General features: G+C 39.8%; 1 protein-coding gene across 2 annotated transcripts in view; it reads right to left on the bottom strand.

The window, feature by feature from the left end:
• Positions 1 to 2,717: 2,717 nt before the first annotated feature.
• The window catches only part of LOC147166742 (receptor-type tyrosine-protein phosphatase gamma-like), a 385,386-nt gene continuing 365,837 nt past the window's right edge, over positions 2,718 to 22,266 (bottom strand). The window contains exons 23-30 of one of the 2 annotated variants that reach the window (XM_086086609.1): positions 20,821 to 20,914; positions 18,711 to 18,787; positions 18,274 to 18,402; positions 15,582 to 15,728; positions 10,365 to 10,507; positions 8,175 to 8,282; positions 7,096 to 7,231; positions 2,718 to 3,592 (exon numbers count right to left, since the gene is read on the bottom strand). In XM_086086609.1, the coding sequence (XP_085942735.1) occupies positions 3,449 to 3,592; positions 7,096 to 7,231; positions 8,175 to 8,282; positions 10,365 to 10,507; positions 15,582 to 15,728; positions 18,274 to 18,402; positions 18,711 to 18,787; positions 20,821 to 20,914 (978 nt within the window). In that variant the 3' untranslated portion in view covers positions 2,718 to 3,448. The remainder of the gene's footprint in view (positions 3,593 to 7,095; positions 7,232 to 8,174; positions 8,283 to 10,364; positions 10,508 to 15,581; positions 15,729 to 18,273; positions 18,403 to 18,710; positions 18,788 to 20,820; positions 20,915 to 22,266) is intronic. The other variant, XM_086086610.1, reaches the window with a different exon arrangement.

Here is a 22,266-nt window from a genome sequence, read left to right as displayed (position 1 = left end):
GTATGAAAACTTAGGAAAAAAATATTATTGTATTAATTTATTATTTTATTTTCAATTTTTTTTTATTGTACATTTAAGTCAAATAAAACCCTGTTATTCAGTGTGACAATGGGAGGTTTCCACCATTTTTGTTTTTAATGGTATAGCTGTCAGGTTGGTCATTTAGGTAACAATGGGTAACATGTTTTGCTGTCAGAAATAAAATCAGACCAAAATAGATTGGGTGGATTCTAACAACAAAGAAATATAGTGGAAAAATAAAACAAAATCCTGACTCCTGAATCAAGGATAAATAATCTGCAGTTTACAGTATTCTCAAAGAATGCAAATTATGAAGGTTTTTTTTTGTAGAATATTGCAACCATTTATTTGTATAATGGTGGAGATTAATCAAACATTTACCTTTAAATTTGTACTTCATTCACAGCAAAAACAGGTACCCCAAATACATTCGAAAACCAAATTTACTTCTAGCACTGTATATTCAAGTTGCCATAAAATAATGACATAAAGAAGTTCTCGACTTTGTTCATTGACAACAAAAATGTGCCTGTGTAGTAAATATTGTACAAATGACTAATTTAGAAAATATTATACATGGAGTGGATCTTCGATTGGTTTATGACTGACTGAGTTCCTTTTGATTAGGTACATAATTAACTCATTCACTCCCAGCCATTTCACTGAAGCAACCCCCTTCGCTCCCGTGTGTTCTATTGTTATAAAAACATGGAACCTACCAAAAGAAAGATTAGAGTATATTTCTGTATCTGTTTCCGTTTTGCATCAATTGGCATTAGAATATAGCTAAGTTTCATTATTATTCACAAACACTGGCAAAAAGAGCTCTGGCTGATCTCTTATACTCTGTTGCCACCTGCTAGCCGTTTTTTTGTAATAACTACCATTGTTTTAAGCGACCTCTTCTTGTCAGAAGCTGTATGTTCCTGCATAAAAAAAAAAACAATGTATAAATAAGTTTTTGGGAGTGCAGGACAAAGTATTAAAAAAAACATTTATATACGTTTTTGGGTTTGAATGAGTTAAGAACGCTATGGTATTCCACTAACCTTTGTTAAAGCAGCAAAGTCATAATTACAGTAAATATTTGTAGGAAAAATACAGTCATACTGTAGTTATAAAGCAATCAAATAAAAAACAGCAAGCAGGGCGGGAACAGTGTCTTCTTACGGCGCTCGAGAAAGAGGTCATTGCGCCGCCTGTAATCTCAAAACATACGTCGGTAAACCAAAGACATGGAAAAGAAGCAGATAAAATCAATCACACAAAGGTTATCAAATATAATAAAAAAAATTATCTTGTCTGTTTCTCAGTTAATAGGTCATGCAGTAATGAAAGGAAACAGACATGAAGTTAAGTAGTTCAAAGAAATGACGTTATTTCACTATCTTGTCGCTCGCCAGACAGCACAAAAAGAGGTCAGGTGATCGATAACAGAGAACGCTGAGAATCACACCCTGTTTTGGTTTTCTTCAACCTGTTGCATAGAACTTGCAGAGTATATGTTCCCTTGCATATCATAGTGTGTCCATCCAATAACAAGTTTTTCCACTTACACATCATGAGTGATCGCGCTTACCTAGCAGAATGATATCAATGAGACGAGTAATAAGAGTGTTAAGAGTACGTGAAGTGTGACAACATAGCAGCATACACATAAAAAGAGCAGAAGGGTGTAGTAATGGCTGATAAAATATGCACAAGTGCATACGTACATATTGTGTAATGTTCATATATACAAAATCCAAAGGTGAGCCATAAAAAGATGTCAAAAAATTCACAGTCGTAACACCTCCTTATTACCACTTTGTTGTTGGGTATTCTAACAAGAATGTGATTTACAAAAAAAAAAAAAAAAGGAACAGGACAAAGCAAAAACAATGCCTCAACAGAGAAATGCATTTGTAGAACAAGAGCTCAGTGGTAACAGATGTAGTTTCTTATGTTTATGGGGGGTAATGCAGTTGGCCAGAAGGGCGTGAGACGTATGAAGGACCAAAATTGACAAAATTAAACATAAATAAATGAATAAATATACAAATAAATAAATAAATGTGAAAATAAAAACGGCTATAAAACAATTAATTCAAAAATTAAATATAAATGGAAATAAAAACAACTAAATATATTCATATACCTAATTAAATAAACAAAAGTACAAATAAGTACAAAACAAAAAAATTTGATATAAAGAGATTTAAATATTAATCAATAAATACAAATGCTCTGCTCTCACATTAATTTATTTCATGCTGCAGACACTAATTGTGTCTTGGGTTGGGCTCTGCTGTTGCAAACTGCCTAGAACCTAGAGCGAGCGGTTCAGCTAACAAGGAAGTCCCACCGGCTTGCGACTATCTTGACCACTGTCACCACAACTTGCAACTTGAGGTGCTCAACAACAATGAATGTGAGAGCAGAGCATTTTTATTGATTGATATTTAATTCTATTTATATATTTATTTTTGTATTTATTTCAATATAAATTTTATTTTTTGAATGTCGTTTTTAATTTTTGTATTTATTTTTACTTTTATCTATCTATCTATATATATATATATATATATATCTATATCTATATCTATATCTATATCTATATCTATATCTATATATATATATATATATATATATATATATATATATATATATATATATATATATATATATATATATATAGAGAGAGAGAGAGAGAGAGAGAGAGAGAGAGAGAGAGAGAGAGAGAGAGAGAGAGAGAGAGAGAGAGAGAGAGAGATTTTTATTTCCATTAATATTTGTTTGTATTGAATTTTTGAATACTATTTTTTATAGCCGTTTTTATTTTCACTTACATTTATTTATTTGTTTATTTAGTCATTTATTTCTATTCAATTTTGGCAGCTTTGTTCCTCCATCGGGACGAGGTTATTGCAGTTGAGAAGCATTTAGCCTGTTTGACCTCCTCCTTCAGCTCATTTCAATCCAATGGAAAGAACAGAGCAAATGTACTTCGCAGAAGTAGGCGGTATAGCAGGGAACAAGGTTGTGGAATGTAAAAACAATCAAATTGCGCGAGCCACATGAGTGGGCTACAGCATAGGCAGTAACATTGACATTAGATATTAAATAGTGCAAACAAGAAACGACAGTTGTGTATGTCATTGTCTGCCGACGCTCTGGGGAACTTAAAAAAAAAAACGCAGATGCACACCATTCATTTGGAGGACATTAAGACGAAAAAATTAATATCCCAAAAAATTTCTATTAGCATAAAAAAAGTAATTGTTTTTTATTTTACTTTAACCAAGAGTCTGGCAAAAAGGCCTCAAAAAGTCTAATAGTTCTTTGACGGCTTACAAAGTGAAATGCCTCCCCTTCAAGCGCTCCAGCAGTCGAGGAGGTGCAACAGGATGTCTGGGGACACAGAACATCCTCAGTCCACTTCTGGCCCTCACACCAGCGATTCTCTACTTTCTGCCTGGTCTGATTGATCAGACAAGGATGACAAGGTCCGGTTAATGTCCAGAGACCCAAAGCTGATCTCCTTGGTTTGGACAAGGCTGAGGAGGGCTTCATACAGGAACTGGTACTGATCCTGGTGAGAAGTTCACAAATCGGTATTGGACGGATACCAAGACAGTTAGGGAGAAGAGACACAGAGAAGAACATGTTGGGATCAAATATTAACCAAATCTTCATTAACATCATACTCACAAAATATACAGTTGTGCTTGAAAGGGTATGTAAACTTATGAACACACCGTTTGGTGAGAAAAAGGTTGAATGCCCATAAAATCCAAAATACTGTGGAAATTGTTTGGATCTTTTCAGAGGTTGAAGTTGACATGAGTAGAGACGTGCATGTGAATTTTGGTGACGATTCATAGCATTTTTGTGTCACTAAGAAACGTTCAGCTTTTGTACATTTACAGTTGTGCTCATAAGTTTACATAAACCACACCACATACGTAAACCACAACACTTCCTCACACTTTAAACTCTTATTCAACCAAACAAAATCAAACATTTGGACTATTTTACGCAAGACTAGCCTGTATCCCACTGAGTGTTTGCGAATGTGGCAAAAGTACATTTCTCGGTTCCTTCAACATTGCAAACGTTCACCAAAAGTTTTAATAGTTGCCAACAGTTTTTCTAGAAAAAACATTAAAACTGTTGGTGAACATTGGGCGAAACATAGGTTTGTGTGAACGCCACAGGTGTAAGCTCTGAAATGTTTTTGGAATTATATTTCTATCTGCTTCAGGAGCTGAAATGTCAATTATTTAGTCAGCATCTACAATACTGTTGAATTTCCAGGAAAACTTCAGGTTTTCGGGGGTGACTCTAAAGTCACTCAAAGGTTTTAAAGCAGGAGTGGGCAAATTTTGTCCTCGAGGGCCGGAGTCCTACAGGTTTTGGATGGTTCCCTTCTCCAACACAGCTGATATCAGCAAGCTCTACATAAGCCCGATAACGATCCTGATGATTGTAATCAGCTTGTGTTGGAAAAAGGAAACCTCCAAAAACTGCAGGACTCTTGAGGACCAAGTTTGCCCACCCCTGCTTTAGGCCTTAATGGGTTAATACATGTAGTTATTAGAGCTGTCAAACGATCAGATTAATCACATCTTAGAATTTTGATTAATCACGATTAATCACTTAATAAAAAGTTGTTTTTTTAATCAATATTTTTTCCCAGCCAAATTTGAATAGCACCAGTTATGTGTTAATTCTTTTGGCATTTAATGTTATGAGGACATCTTCAAATTTTTTTGATCCACTGCCCATGCTCATCCTCCTCTTTTTCAAATCAATGAAATACTTGCATAATTTAAAATGGGGAAAAATTACCCCAATATTTTGACATGAACAAATATTCTAAATGTCATACGCAAACATTTATTAAATGCTCTACTTTACTCCTTGTAATTATGTTTATTGCCCAAACAAGCTGTGCTACCTTAAACGTAGCCATCCACTGTCACGCCAAAGGATAATCTATGATCAAAATTAATAGTGCGATTAATTTGCGTTAATTCATGATTAATGCGATATTTTTTTGTGATTAATTAATCATTTAATGCTTTAACTTTGACAGCACTAGTAGTTATGTTTATTGTTCAAACACAACCTGTGCTACTTTTTAATGTAACTATCTGCAGTCAAAATTAACAGTGCGATTATTCTGCATTAATACATGATTAATGCAATATTTTTGTGATTATTCAATGAGTTAACGTTTTAACTTTGACAACACTACTTTGTGCTTTAAAATTTTCCATAAATATTCAGCTCACCAGTGACCATACAGTACATCTTAGAAGGAACAAGCGTGATCCGGCTCCCATTATTATTGTCTTGTTCTGTTGGACTGCAGCTTTAGATAAGGTGGACCACAGTATTCTGTTGGCTCATTTGCAGCACCAGGTGGCCATTTGTGGTAGCCCTCTAGAGGTTTAGATCCTACTTGGCATGCAGAACTTTTTGTGTTTGACTTGATTGCTCTGAGTCTATTTTGGGGCCCCTTCTGTTTTTGTTGTATTTGCTGTCCCATGGGTCCAATCATTAGAAAACATGGCATTTCCTTTCACTGATATGTGGAAGACAGTCAGATCTAAGTCTCGCTAAGCAAAAAGACACTTACTCCTTAAGACCACTTCTGTCCTGTCTGGAGGAAATCAAAAACTTGGATTTCAGTGGAAAACCCCAGAAGTTACTGTATGGTGTTTGGTCTCAGTAGCCCTTGTACCGGTAAATCCCAACCATTTGACCTGGGCTCCCTGGCATCTTATCCAAAGCTTGAACTTGGGTTTCAAATTAGAAATTGATTTTGAAATTGGTCTGGAAAACGGGTGCTGTTGTTAAATCCATCTTTTTTTTCTTTTTTTTTTTTAAGGCTAAACTAAAGCCTCACCTTTCACAACAGCAATTACATTAGAAACAGTAATCCTTGCCTTTGTTACATCTTGACTGAATACTGGAGTCAGCCAGTCCTCCGTCAAGCATCTCCAGTTGGTCCAAAATGCTGCTACTCACTTCCTAATGGTGCTTGTAGGAGGGAGAACTGCAATTCTGGTCTCCCTTCACTGGCTCCCTGTCACTTTGGAGTTCATTTGAAGTTTTCTTTTGTTTTTAAATCTTTACTTGGTCTTGCCCTTAACTTATCTCTCAGAACCTGTCCACGCTTACTGACCTTCCCAGACTCTACTTGAGGTACCAAGGAATAAGTGGAGGCTCAGACGGGATTTACTTTTTTCTGTTGGCGGGCCCTCTCTGTGGAATGACCTCCTGCTAAACATCAGGCAAGCCTCCTGTCTATTTTTTAAACTCAGCTTAAAGCACCTTTTTATTATTACTGTATTTGTCTTTTGACTGGGCTTGAACATTTGCATTTATTTTTGTGTTTAATTGTATCTACGGTCTTTGTTATTAATTTATTGTTTTAACTGTCTGTGTGTTTTTATATGTTTGACTTTTACTTTATGTACAGTACTTTGTACGCAGCTCTGGTTGTTTCTAAAGTTGAGTTCAGTTAAGAATATGACTTCAGAGCATGTAGGCAAGATGGAAATAACTGTTAGCTATACAATGTAAACAGTAAGATTCATATTGTGTACCTTTTGGACTACATCCAGTTTTTTTTTGTCAGTTTTTTTTGCCTCCTTGCATAGAGATACAATTGTGTGTCAAAATTAATACAAATTCAAATACACACAAAGTTTTGCGCTACTTATTTTAAGTTCCTATACAGATAGAAGTGTTCTCTGTTGAATAATGCAGTGTCTACAATAGAGCCACCCTATCACTACCTACTCTGTGGGTGGTGTCCAAATGGGAAGCTGCTGTAAAATGGCTGATCCTAGATTAGTCATTTTGGTACTTATTACAACAAGATTTGCCAGTGAGAAATGAAACAAAGTGTGTACAGTACCAACTGAACTATCCAGCAAGGTGTACACAATGCTTAAAATATCACTTTATTCTCACTGGCAAACTTCCATAAGGCTGCTGAGAGACCATTGACCAAATGAGGTTCTGGCAGTGGATGGGTACATTTCATTGGAGGGGTGACCTGAACTCGAGGGCCAAACTCACCATGTTTGTAAAGACTCCTGGCCTCATTAGATTGATCATCTTGGCCACTTGATAGACATCGACGACCCCCTCACTTTCCAGTTGCTGAGAGAGTGTGGTGAGGGCGCACAGCAAACCTGCCGATACTGCTCCAAACCTGACAACCACATACACAATATTGGAGGTAAGCATTTGTCTCCGCAGTATTTCCATATACCTTCAGGCATTAAGGGAAAGAACATAAAGGGCATGAAGCTTTTAAAGGATATTAAACATTTTGCAGAGGAAAAGGTATGAGAATTATTTTTTTTTACTTCTAACTGAAAAAATGAAATGCAAACGTGCATTAGGGATAGGCCGATAATCGGCGCTGATATTCAGCATTTTATTAATATCGGCATCTGCCTCTTTTTTGTTTTGTTTTGATGGCCGATATATTAAAAACTGTTGATATTGCTCCGACGGGCGTTTTTCTCCTCCGTCTGCTCTGAGTCAGCGGCTGTTGACTCCCTGCTACATTGGCCCGCCCACAGCACCATCTGAGTGGTTGCTCGTGCAGTGCTAACAGCCAATAAGCAGCGAAAGCTCAGTTCTTCTCTAGATCCTCACATGCAGAAGAGAAAATCGAATGCAGAAGGGCCACCGGGATGGTGTGCAGTTTAAGAGTTAAACTTACTACCTTACCTACCTTGTGTATTATATAAGCTATATAAATAAAGCTGCCCCCGCTAGTTGCCAATGCGTTAGCTCGCGAATTAGCGGCTATTAGCCCACGAGCTAATCGGCTAGCTCGCAAATTAACGGCTATTAAATTAGCCCATAATAGCAGTTTTTAGTGGCTATTTGAGAGTTAGCATGCGGGTGAATGGTTAGCCCGCAAGCTAACGGTTAGCTCACGGGCTAACCTAATAGTTATTTTGCGGCTATTTGGGAGTTAGCGTGCAGGTGAACGTTTACCCGCGAGCTAACCGTTAGCTACAACTTCAGTATTTCAGATCATTAAACAAATGTAAACAGCAGACCCATAAACATAACATTTACTTTTTAAAGGGGGGACTTTATTTATTAAGGATTAAACAAAAATAAATATTAAAAGTTACCTGGCCCTGTGTGAAAAGTACTTTGCTCCTTTGTAAAAACTGAGGCTAATCATATTCTTTGGAAAGCTCAGTTCATTCTTATTGAACACACCCAAGCCTGGCTTTACACTGTTAAAAAGAAAAAACAAAGAAAGAAAGAATAAGATGTTATGTACGGTAAGCATTGAGGAACGAACTCATGACCTTCAGCTTGGGTGACAGCCACTATACCACCTGAGACATGTCACTCCTGTGAGTTAGCATATTGCTGATGTCAGGTGGAATACTTGTACCTCCGAGGTTGTTTTGGTCTCATTTTGGACACACGAGCAATGCAGCATAGTGGCAAACAGCAAGAGTGGCATGGCTCAGGTAATAGCGTGGCCTCCCAAGCTGAAGGTCATGAGATCGTTCCTCAATGCTTACAAAGATTTTTATTTTTATTTTTGTAAAATAAACTGGTAAAATGTACTCAGTAACTTGTAAAATGAGGGAAAAAACTTTACTAGTTTTTTTCAAGTAAAATTCCTATAGGACTCCAGCGGACCACGGTGATAGCAAATAGCCACAAATATAGAAACCATGGAACAGTGGTGATCTTTTCCTTGAGTGGCCTGCCTACAGAAATTAAGAGCTCGGTGACAACACATTCTGGAGGTCACAAAGCAACCCAGGTCAGCCATCAGATCGTGACCTCAAGCAGAAGTGCACTTGGGTTATGCAGAAGGATCAATATCTAAAGCACACCGCCAGCAAGTCAACTTCTGAATCAGGGTTCGACATTAACAGTGGCCGAGGCCGCTACGTGACTTTTCAGCAGGCCACACCAAGTTAAAAAATATTCAATATTTTGAGATTATCCACTTAAATTGATCAATCATCAGTGCACTTTTTTTTTTGCACGCCAGGTTAATAAGGAATGGCTTGAACAAGATCCAAAGTACAGAAAAGGTCAAATGTAAAATAATCAGCCAATATTTTATACTGCAAATTAAGAGCTCGGTGACAACTAATTCTGGAGGTCACAAAGCAACCCAGGTCAGCCATCAGATCGTGACCTCAAGCAGAAGTGCACTTGGGTTATGCAGAAGGATCAATATCTAAAGCACACCACCAGCAAGTCAACTTCTGAATCAGGGTTCGACATTAACAGTGGCCGAGGCCACTACGTGACTTTTCAGCAGGTAACACCAAGTTAAAAAATATTCAATATTTTGAGATTATCCACTTAAATTGATCAATCATCAGTGCACTTTTTTTTTTTTGCACGCCAGGTTAATAAAGGAATGGCTTGAACAAGATCCAAAGCACAGAAAATGTCAAATGTAAAATAATCAGCCAATATTTTATAATGCAAAGAAACACAACAAGCAAAAATAAACAAATAAATAAATTAAAATAAATAAATAATACACAGGGCTTGCACTCGTTTTGGACATTAAAGATTTGTTAGTGAGTGAAAGCACATGAGAAGGACAACAGAGACTGGTGTGGGGATCCCTGAAGAACAGCGGGTCGCCTGCACCATAGTAGAGGTCTCCTCCTCTATTAACGGCACTGTCAGGAGAGTTGCAGAGAGCAACGGCTAACAGCTCATGCCTGGCTAAATAATGAGCACGCAGTCAATTAGGGTGAGCTTGAACTGACAGTTGTGAGGGGGCTACAAGCTGACAGCATCTTAGAAACTGGATGAAGCATTCAATTAGTCAATTCTCCTATAAAAGGTGAAACATGCACTTCATTATTGTCATAAATAAAAATGAGCAGAGTGTTGTTCAAGAACACCAATGCTGTTGACAATTTCATTATGTCTAATTGGGCACTTTGCTTAGGCATCTACAGGAAGAAAATCAAGGGTCATTTGTTTGAATAAAGGTGTCGATTCCTTTGTAATTGCTGTCAACAGTGCCTGAGTATAGTATAGTATAGTAGTAGTAGTAGTATAGTAGTACATCAGTTGGATGTGATCAATAGATGTGCTGGGCTTTGTTTTAAATGAAGACATCTAATAGAAACATTCCTCGGTCTAAAGCAATTTGCAAACAGCAGAAACATAGCATAGACAATAAAATATAAGACTTAACACTTCTGAAATCTGAAAATGAATTCAGTAAGCTTCTTCCAGTATACTTTACACGTATTTTAAAACATCTTTGCAGTATTAGACTGTTGATGAAATGACAGAATGAAGAGTGGAGGTATCATACTGACTCATCATGGATGATGGTTGGCCCGTCACGGATGGCTGCCTCCTCCTTGATGATGTCGATAAGCTCAAAGGTGCTGCTGATGGGCATGTTAGGATTTGGCCACCTGGGGCACTGCAAGTGTCGCACCTCTAATACATAATCATCCTAATAGTCAGACAGAGAACCAAACAGCAAGAGAGAAGGAAACGGGTTAATAGACAAAAAGCACACAGTCTAATAGTCTTCACATGCAAAGGGGAAGCGCTGGATAAAAATAAAATAAAATAAAAAACTTTATACAATCTACTGCCAACACTAACAATTAGATGTTTTTTTATTTTTATTCTTTAATTTATGTTTTTGAATTGCACGATATTTGCCCAGATTTCCCAGGAGTGAAAAAAATGACAAAACCTAACATAATGGATAAAAAAATAAATTAATAAAATAACAAACTGTATACAATCTACTGCCAACACTAACAATTAGATTTTTTATTTTATTTTGAAATTTATGTTTTTGAAATGCACATTATTTGCTCAGATTTCCCAGGAGTGAAAGAATAGTGACAAAACGTAATGAGGCTCTCTCCAGTGGTATTAACAGGAAAGAAAGGTTGAGTGATAAAGATGTTTTTTTGAGATGAGAAACATCCTACACGTACATTAAAAAATGTTAACTAGCATCTTCAGAAAACATGTTACCATCTAAGAAACTTTATTTGAGACAGTAAAGACATTTTAGCATCAACTCATTTGCTCCCAAAAATGTATAAATACATTCTATTTTAAATATTACCATTCTCCCAAAAATGTATTTATACGTTTTAATGGTTTATTTTTTATTTTTTAAATGCGAGAGCATACAGGCTTTGACGCAGCCTCTGAACTGAAGAGGGACGCTTAAAGAATGGTAGTTATAACAAAAACAGCCAGCAGGTGGCAGCAGAGTATAAGAGATCAACCAGGGCCATGTTGCAACAAGCTGATTTCCCCACAGTTCTAAACAGATTTGTGAATAATGGTGAAACTTAGCTATATTCTAATGCTAATTGCTGCAAAACAGAAAGAGATAGAAATATACTTTTTTTCCTGATGAAGGAAGAGAATCTTTCTTTTGGTAGGTTCCATGTTTTTATAGCAATAGGACAGAATATTCTGTGTTTTTTGCAAAACCTGTCAAAATCCAGTAAAACAGCTGGGAGCGAAGGGGTTTGCTTGAGTAAAAATGGCTGCGAGTGAAATGAGCTAAACTTTGACAAAATCATGACTTTAAGTTTTTTCTTCTTAGAAACAATAATTGCTTTTTGAATGAGAAGCTGCCAATAATTAAAATACTCTTATCAGTAAAATTTAATGATTTTCTAAAGGAAATTCAGTGGGGTATGTCTTTATGTTATTACTCAATTGTATGAAAATGACCCATGCATGTATATGCATACAATAAGCACAATATCTCACAGAAGTGAATACACATCACATTTCTACAGGTATTTATTAAACTGAAGAAATTACACTTTGACACAATGAAAACAATTATTATTTATGTTATTTACTTTTTTACTTAACTCACCTATGATTATTTCTTTATTTATTTTGTGTTATTTTGTTTTATCTGTCTTCATTCCATGGCTGATTTTAATCCATGTAAGGCACTTTGTATGCAGTGATGGTTGTTTTGAAGTGCTTTATAATAAAGTTCAGTTCAATGTATGCTTATATAATAGTTTAAAATTACTGTTCCTTCAAAATACAGCCCTTAATAGCTAAACCCCTGGCAACAAAAGTAAATACACCCCTAAGTGAAAATGTTAAAATTTAGCAGTTGTCAGCCGCCACACCCACTTTCTTGAAAGACAGAAAGTGGATCTGGAAAGGCTGCCACTGACCGCGACTCGGCCCGGCTCAAAATCAATCTGGGTTTTTGTTGTTGTGACATATTCTTCATGAGTAACGTCACTATATATCACCTTAAGTCTATTATCACACGAATCAAGTTTTTACCGCAACGACTAAGTAATTCACTACCGTCTCTCTTCTAGTAGCCAGGTTGAATTTACCCCGTGTCCGCTACTGTTAAATCACAGACTTACATATCGTCACCCTCTTAAAATAATTGACTAAGTCATTTTTTGGCAAAAAATATTTTTGGGCCTAAATTATCTCATGATGCAAATGGTTAAATGTTTTTGTGTTTCCTGAAAATCTGAAAAAATGACAGGCAATTATTTTAAGAAAGCTTTGATATGAATATTATATATTTCATATGTCTGTTATGTGTGTACTACTCTTCCACACACACGCCCCCGCTTTTATGACATCATGTTGATCTTCACTGATTGGATCTTTTCACTGTCTGTTAAGCAAGTTTTGCCCTGCCTCAGAAATGCGCTTGATGACGACAGTTTCCTGGTGGTGGTGGGAGTACCATAGTTTGTGGTTATATGAGTGCTGCTGGCATTGGGAGCTACACTTGATGGAGGGAACCATGAATGTGCTGTGACATACTGAAGCGGAGCATGATCCCCTCCCTCCAGAAACTGGGTCACAGGGCATGATGATGACCCCAAACACACCTCCAAGATGACCACAGCCTTGCTAAAGAGGTTGAGGGTAAAGGTGATGGACTGGCTGGATATGTCTCCAGACCTAAACCCTATTTAGCATCTCTGAGGTGTTCTGAAATGCAAGGTGGAGGAACATACGGTCTCGAATCTCCACCAGCCCCGGCTGGGATGGAGGAGTGGAAGAGAATTCCAGTGGCAACCTGTGAAGTCCAGATGAACTCCATGCAAAAGAGTTAAAACTGTGATGGCCAGTAATGGTGGCCACACAAAATATTAATTAACACTTTTGTCATTTTCCCATATGCGTGTATTCACTTTTGTTGTCAGGGGTTTAGCTATTAATAACTGTATTCTCTGTTATTTCAAGGGAACAATAAATTTGCACTATAAGCTGTACACCAACTACTTTTCATGATGTCAAAGTGTCATTTTGTCAGTGTTGTCCCATCTAAAGATAAATAAGCTGCCAATGTGTACCTCTGTTATAATTACGTTGCAATTAGGAAATAAAAAGTGGGAAAAAACTGAACAAAAGTTTATTCCTGCTCTCAAGTCTACTTCAGCCACGCCACCCCAAGCCATGTTCACCCAGCTACCGCCAAGCCAAGCACCGCCAAGCCAAGCACAAGTCCTCGAACCACGTCTGCCGCCGCAGTTCCAAGTCCCCGAACCACGTCTGCCGCCGCAGTTCCAAGTCCCCGAACCACGTCTGCCGCCGCAGTTCCAAGTCCCCGAACCACGTCTGCCGCCGCAGTTCCAAGTCCCCGAACCACGTCTGCCGCCGCAGTTCCAAGTCCCCGAACCACGTCTGCCGCCGCAGTTCCAAGTCCCCGAACCACTTCTGCCGCCGCAGTTCCAAGTCCCAGAACCACGTCTGCCGCCGCAGTTCCAAGTCCCCGAACCACGTCTGCCGCCGCAGTTCCAAGTCCCCGAACCACGTCTGCCGCCGCAGTTCCAAGTCCCCGAACCACGTCTGCCGCCGCAGTTCCAAGTCCCCGAACCACGTCTGCCGCCGCAGTTCCAAGTCCCCGAACCACGTCTGCCGCCGCAGTTCCAAGTCCCCGAACCACGTCTGCGGCCGCAGTTCCAAGTCCCCGAACCACGTCTGCGGCCGCAGTTCCAAGTCCCCGAGCCACGTCTGCCGCCGCAGCCCCATGTACCCGAGCCACGTCTGCCGCCGCAGCCCCATGTACCCGAGCCACGTCTGCCGCGGCAGCCCCATGTACCCGAGCCGGCTCCGCGGCAGCCCCATGTACCGAGCCGGCTCCGCGGCAGCCCCATGTACCCGAGCCGGCTCCGCGGCAGCCCCATGTACCCGTGCCGGCTCCGCGGCAGCCCCATGTACCCGTGCCGGCTCCGCGGCAGCCCCATGTACCCGTGCCGGCTCCGCGGCAGCCCCAGGTTCCCGTGCCGGCTCCGCGGCAGCCCCAAGACCCCGTGCCAGGTCTGCCGCCTCCACGGCAGCCCCAAGACCCCGTGCCACGGCAGCCCCAAGACCCCGTGCCACGGCAGCCCCAAGACCCCGTGCCACGGCAGCCTCAAGACCCCGGACATCCCCGCCTGTGCCGCTGCAGCCCCTGGCCTCCTTGCCTCGGTCGCTCTCGTGCAAAGTCTCTTCACCTCTTCCATGGCGGCTTCAAGTCCTTGAGTGTGGACAGGAGGTGCACGTCCCACTGCCGTCTTCTCCCTGTCTGGCGGCGCACGTTGTGGTCGCCCTTTGCTCCAGTGTGGCGTCCGGGGCGCCCTCCGGACCGGCGCCGCCGGGCTCCCCTCATCTGGCGTCCGGGACGCCCCCCGGACTGGCCTTGATGGGTGTGCCAGGTTCCCGCCTCCGGGCCCCCTCCGCCCGCCCTGTTTTTGGACTTTTTTGTGTTAGGGACGTCTGGGAGCCGTCCCTTGAGGGAGGGGTTCTGTCATGTTTTGGGTTCTGTTTTCCTTGTGTGTCTCCCTTGGTCTTGTTTAAGTGTGATCCTGCCATTCCTCGTGTGATCCAATCAGTGCCCTCAGCCACTTGTGTCTTGCCCCAGGTGTGTCTTGTTGTGTCGTTAGTCTGTGTATTTAGTCTGCTGTCTCCCCTCTGTCTGTGTCGGGTCATTGTTGTATTTCCCCCTGTGATGCTGCCCGTTTTTGCCTTGGATTTTCCCCCCATGTCATGCTGCCCGTTTTGCCTTGTTGTTTTCTCCATGTTATGTTTTTCCGTGCAATTTAGATCTCGCCTTTTGTTTTGTAGAAATTAAAATCCCTTTTTTGAACGAACCTCTGCCTCCTTGCCCTGTCTTCCCGCATTTGGGTCCTCAAGCTCCCCCTTCTTGACATGTTCAATAAACACAGGCTTAAAAAAAAGAGCTGGAGTTTGTGTTTAGTTAAATTTTTTATGCCAATATTTTCCCTTTTACTGTGAATGAATATTGGCTCCAAATATCGGTTATCGACGTCCTTGACTACTAATAATAGGTATAGGTATTGGCCCTGAAAAAACATATCGGTCTGTGTCTAATATACAGTTCCCTAAAGAACCTTGTCTTACACGTCGTTGATTATCCACTCAATTTTCAGACCTGCTGTTAAGTCTGACACAAAATAAAATACTGTTGTTCAAAATTCATAATGAGAACACACACAAGCAAATACAGACGCACGCACCCCCCCCCCCGACACACACACACACACAACCTGCGTAGCTTCCAGGATGAAGTCATGGATGCTGATTTGATCCTCATTGGACAAGCAGAGTGTGTCTTGGCTGATGAGGGTGACGGTGAAAGCTTCACAGTTCATGGCCTCCTCTCGACTGGGCCAATACACAAACTCATCCTCTGCCTGAAAGAGGAAATCACAATGTTTGTTTATTTTTGTACTCCCTATATATTTACTTACTTCAATGTATGTGGTTACCCAATTTCACAGAAAAATATTGTATATCATGTCCATTTTTAGGGTTCAAATACAGTAATCAGGTTATATTTCTATTGCACCTTTCTACTTTAAAAAGGTAAAACGGTGCTTTTAGGATTTCATTCAACACATATGGTACCATGGGAGGAAAGTTAATGTCTTATTCACACATCCCGAGCAGCACAAGCAACGTAGTATTCAGCATTTTAGTTTGAAGACAATCAAAATAATATTATGCTAGATGGAAAACCTTTTCATTTCAAATCTACTACATTTCTACCATTTTGGGAACTATCTCTATTGACAGTGAAAATGCATTTAAAAGTCAAGCTGTTCTAAAGTGTCACAAAGTAAATTCAAATTACTGCTAATAGTAAACAAATTGTTTAGTTTTCATTTAATAATATTATGGTATTATGTTATTGACTTAAAAGGGCCAATCACATGAACATTGTGAAAAAGTGAAGGGCCATTCTGAATTGTGTAATTTTACAAACACTATTTTGATAATGATTATTATTACTATTATTATGTCTGCCGTTTTGCAGCTAAACATTCATAAACAAACTCCACAGAGTCCAGGTTTGCAGTGAAGTTGCATATTTATATTGTGAAACTGCAACAAGAAACATACAATACAATTAACATTTGCACTACATACACATAAATGATCATAAGACAACAAACTTAATTAGCATATGCTAACAATTAGCGATCACGATTAGCATTAGCATTTTAAGTTGACAAACGTCTACAATTCGGCACACATCTAAGCGCTGCATGCTTAGTATGTATAGTTGTTCACTTTACAGATGATGCTTGAACAAGAAAGAATTGCAAGGAAACAAGAGTGGATTTGTCTGCTAGTTCCATTAAGATCAATTACTTCCGGTTTCTGACTTATTCTACTACTATTTCTACACATGCAAATAACATTAACCACTAGGTGATGCACTAACATAACTTAACCGTTAGGTGGTGCACTGACACAACTTAAAAACCGAAAACGGTAGACATAACAATTATTATTATTATTATTATTATTATTATTATTATTATTGCTGTTGTTATTATTTTTATATCTATTAATTATTGTTGCTGGATAAGAAATTACTACTTTTGTTCAAATACCATTGAATCATAATACCCAAACCCCCACCATATTGAGGGCAATCTGAAAAGAAAATGGATGGATCAATGAATGCAAGATTGCTGGAGCTGCACTGCCCTCTACTGGTTGTAAGGGTGAGATGGTCACTTCTGCAGCTGTATTTATTTAATTAAATTTTTTAGGTTTTGCTTCTATTACATGTTTTTTCTGAATGTGATTAGATCTGATATACAGTAGTCATCTAGAGGGCATTTGCTCCTTTCTCCCTGCCAACCAACAAATATGGATAATGCAAATAATGCTAATAATGAACAAGTTCTAAATAAAATGAGGAACAGTTGACTATACTGTTATTATTAGACATGATGATGATTAAAACAGAGTTAACAATAATAACTAGGTTCAAATACTCCCTTTAGGAGTGTTACATTAGTGAAATTAAGAAACCCCTAGACTGACAATTTCTTCTACCAGTAATTAAAGTAAAGTAATCTGCCAGCTCAGCGCCCTAGTGTTATAGCAGGGATGGGCAAACGCAGTCCTCGAGGGCCAGAGTCCTGCAGGTTTTGGATGTTTCCCTTCTCCAACAAAACTGATATATGTTCAGCTCGTCTGCAAGCTTTGCATAACCCTGATAACGATCCCGTTGATTGGAATCAGCTTGTGTTGGAAGAGGGAAACCTCCAAAACTTGCAAGTTCCAGCCCTCGAGGACTGAGTTTGTCCACACCTGTGTTAGAGTGTCCGCCCTGAGACTGGGAGGTTGTGGGTTCAATCCCCGGCCGGGTCACACCAAAGACTATAAAAATGGGACGCATTTGCCTCATGCTTGACACTCATCATTAAGGGTTGGAATTGGGGGGTTAGATTACCAAATTATTCCAGAGCGCGGCCCCTGCTGCTGCTCACCGCTCCCTCAGGGGATGGGTCAAATGCGGAGAATGAATTTCGCCCCACTTAGGTGGGTGTGACAATCAGTGGTACTTTAACTTTAAGAGTCCTGAGTCATCACATCAACTCTTTAGGGACTGTCCAAAAACTTCACAATCATACTGATTGGCGTAATACAATGCCCTTATTCTGATGCTATTTACTTTTTTTTTTTTGTTATGATTTTACCTCATTTTATTTTTATTTCATACTCTTGTGAACTGAAATATGCAAGTAAGATTTTAATCCACAAATGAGTACTGTATGAGTGTTTATCCTTGCATGTAGTAAAATCATGAACACTCACAGCAGCGAGTTTTATGTTGATCAACAATAGAATTAAAGTAAACCAGCTGAACACACTCCTCAGTTTGTATAACAAAACACTCTAGTTAATGGATTGTATGTATGTGTCTGTAATGCATCATACCAGTCCATGGTTGGCAGGCAGCATGACAATGATTTGTGCATTATGGTCCCAGATCATTCTCCAGAAATCTTTTGTGGTGTGGGGCAGGGGATGTTGGGTAATGATGAATTCATTACTACGGTAGTAACTCTGTGGGAGGGGGGAAAAATAAAATATTTCAGAGGGAAACTAACGCACAATCGCACACACACACACAGCACATATGCATACATGAGTATGATACCCGACTACAGGTTTCATAGAGGTTTTTGCATAGCGTATAGTAGCATTCCATTACTCCCTCTCATCACTCATTTCCATGCATCAGTCTATAATTTTCTTATACATTTATGATAAATACGCAAACTGCAAGTTTGCGTATTTATAAAGTTGAGACAATAGATTTACATTGGTGTATTGTGTGAATGGAGAGATGTGAAAGAACAAAAAGTACTGACCATTATGTAAGAGGCGTTAATGTAATCGCTCCCCTTGACACCAGGCAAAGGCGCTAAGCTCACCCGTGCTTGTTCCGCTGTTCAGGCAGAATGGAAATTAAGTAAGAAAACATATTGGTAATCTACGACGGAGTATTAGGGTCACGTATAAATATATTTTTTAGAGGGTGAGGGCAATATTCAGAGAAAAAACTTGCCAAACTTGCAAATTAGCGAGAAAAAAACGCGTACATTTGCGAGTTTATAAAATGGCAAATTTGCGAAAGAAAACCGTTCCGTCTTCAATTCCGCTTATCCGGGGTCGGGTCGCAGCAGCTTTAGCAGGGAAGCCCAGACTTCCCTCTCCCCAGCCACTTCAGCCAGCTCCTCCGATGGGATCCCAAGGCGTTCCCAAGCCAGCCGTGAGACGTAGTCTCTCCAGCATGTCCTGGGTCGTCCCCGGGGCCTCCTGCCGGTAGGACATGCCCGGAACACCTCCCCAGGGAGGCGCCCAGGAGGCATCTGAACCAGATGCCCCAGCCACCTCAACTGGTTCCTCTCAACGCGGAGGAGTAGCGGCTCGACGCTGATTCCCTCCCGAATGACCGAGCTTCTCACCCTATCTCTAAGGGAGAGCCCGGCTACCCTGCGGAGGAAACTCATTTCGGCCGCTTGTATCCGAGATCTTGTTCTTTCAGTCACGACCCACAGCTCGTGACCATAGGTGAGGGCAGGAACGTAGATCGACCGGTAAATCGGGAGCTTTGCCTTTCGGCTCAGCTCCTTCTTCACCACAACGGACCGATACAGCGTCCACATCACTGCAGACGCTGCACCGATCCGTCTGTCGATCTCCCGCTCTAACCTACCCTCACTCGTGAACAAGATCCCAAGATACTTGAACTCCTCCAAAAGAAAGAAAGAAAGAAAACCCCCCTCATAAATTTGCGAGTTTATAAAGTGGCAAATTTGCGAGTTTATAAAGTGGCAAATTTGCGACATTATTAAGTGGCAGACTTACAAAGAATTTTTTTTTGTAGCGTACTATTCGGATGTTTATGCCAATACTTTTTCCAAAAAGGAGATGGCTTTAACCATATCATGTTACCATTCACACTTTGAAGCATTGGGTAAGGCCAGCGACAAAGACGCCTCGCTTTGCGAAGGTCCACACCCTGGTCCACTGATCATTTTTTTAAATGTATATTTACTTGTACATTTATGTTTCCAGAATTATTACACATTCATACTTTTTTTTTTTTGTACATGTAGCAAATTCGGTGTGTCGAATCTGCTGCTCTCCGTCATTCACTTGCATTTACCTAAAATATGCTAGCTCAGAGGTGGGCATCGAGGGCCGGAGTCCTGCAGGTTTTGCATGTCGCCCTTCTCCAACACAGCTGATATACGATCGGCTCATCAGTAAGCTCTGCGTAAGCCTGATAACGATACCTGTTGATTGGAATCAGCTTGTGTTGGAAGTGAGAAACCTCCAAAACCCGCAAGACTCCGGCCCTTGAGGACCGAGATTGCCCACCTCTGTGCTAGCTTCTCATTGGTGAGTGTTAGTCAGCTGATAGAGGATCAGGAAGTGTTGTCGCTCTAGCTGCCGTGTATGAGTAAAGTTTAATTTAAGAATGAATCGTCTCCATCCTGTCTTTTCATTTTATAAACAGTGTCCCATTAACCACCAACGAATCCTCACGTTAGACCATAGCTATGCTACGTGTATTTGCCGTAAGTTATTGCTTTTTTTTGCCACTTTATCAGTCGCAAATTTGCCACTTTATAAAGTCACAAATAAAGTCGCAAATTTGAGATTTTTTTTCCTCAGAATATCATCCCCCCTCTGATAAAAAAAAAATCTATATATGTGGCCCTAATACGCCGTCGTAGTAATCAGAGTTTAGTAAAAGTTCAGATGTATTTTTATCCAAGGCATTACGCAATGTACCAATTCTGAATAGTCTGTTGTAGTCAACAGGATCGATCTTTGTTGAATAGTATTCCTGTAGCATTCTTGCGCAAATGCTTATAGACAAGGTAAAAACACCTTACAGGAACAGATTCCTGATAACTTTTGGGATTCATATTCCTGTTTATAACAAAATAACAAAAATGTAATACTTACATGGCACCACAGAGGAAATTCGATTTTTCTCTTTGTTGCACTCCTTTTGAGAACTAAAGCACTCCGTGAATCTGGCATTACAGTGTGTAACCATCTAAAACATATGGGAAGATGAAGGGAAATGTTAGAATTTCACACAATGGAAAACATAGTACTCAAAGCAACATGTAATCATTTCAAATGCCCATAAAGGCATACCTGACTCATTTAGCCATTTTTCTCAGGTATAAAGAATGTTTTGTCTAAAATTAACTTGATAACTTCATTATTTTTGACATGACATCCCAGGTGCTCAGGAAACAGGTCACAGCCAATCACGGCTCACCTGTTTTCTGGGTTTGCTAATGTTATGTTAGCATAATGACCCATCGAGGAGTGTGTTTCTTCACTGGCCAGTACCAAAGTGGATTGACCAGGAGATTAAACCTTGAAAGTCGCACAATTCCCACATTGAAACCTGATGGAGTGGCAGAGCTGGAAGTAAATCAAACCGCCAACTAAATAATGATATATTATTAGAATAAGCAATAACACTAGCTCCGTTGTCAAACACAATATGTCAGACATATTTTGTTGTATAAAAAATAAACTGACTTGTTGTTACACATATCACTATGTGCATGGATGAATAGTACATCAATGCTGTATAAAGATTGCCACTTTACACTGGTTCGAGGATGTGAGGTTCGTGATTCTGTGGTTCTCATGGTCTGAACTGGCCGTGAAGGAAACATGAGACTGTTAGTAAGCTATAAAATGTTAGCGTCTTGTTGTGGTTTTGGTGTGGTTATGGCCGACAGGAACTGTTCCAAATTGGCATTAAAGAGTTGTTTGCTAGCACGCCGCTTGGCTTGATCCTTTCTTAAGCACGACAATATCTCCTTCCATATTTACCGTTTTGGCCAGTGCAGGTAGCAGCTCTCCTTCCATGATTTCATGGAAGTAGAGAGGTGGGGTTTTAGTGAACCGGGTTACTTCCGGGTTAGAAAAATAGCCACCAAAATTACTCTTATGTCATAAGAAATTATGTCGTCATTGTGCCAAAGGTAAGAAATATTCATGCCTGTAGTTAACTGCAGAAAGTCTTAAAATACCGTGATACGGGCCCTTTAACAGTAATGACAGAATTTTTTTTTTTTAAATTTCAAAAAAATATAATATATATTTCTAACGAATGAAAGTAGCTTTTTTTTTTGAAGAGCTCAGCATTGTTCATTCGTTAATGTCATCATCATTGCTCTCTTTATTTTTTATTATTTTTATTATTTTGTACGTGGGTGAGTATGTGTATGTGCGTGTGTGCGTGCGTGCGAGTGTGTGTGTATTCGTTAGTTCACCAAAAACCTATTAAAAAATCCCATACCGTTCACCTAAACCGAACACCGCCGTCAGGAGACCCGAGGAAGGACCAAAGAAAAGAAAGGAAAGTGAAATCCAGCACCGACC

Source organism: Leptonotus elevatus, chromosome 10 (genome assembly GCF_054856555.1).
Source record: "Leptonotus elevatus isolate MCC_2025b chromosome 10, RoL_Lele_1.0, whole genome shotgun sequence".
NCBI lineage: Eukaryota > Metazoa > Chordata > Actinopteri > Syngnathiformes > Syngnathidae > Leptonotus > Leptonotus elevatus.
This window is presented reverse-complemented; position numbering and strand designations above follow the sequence as displayed.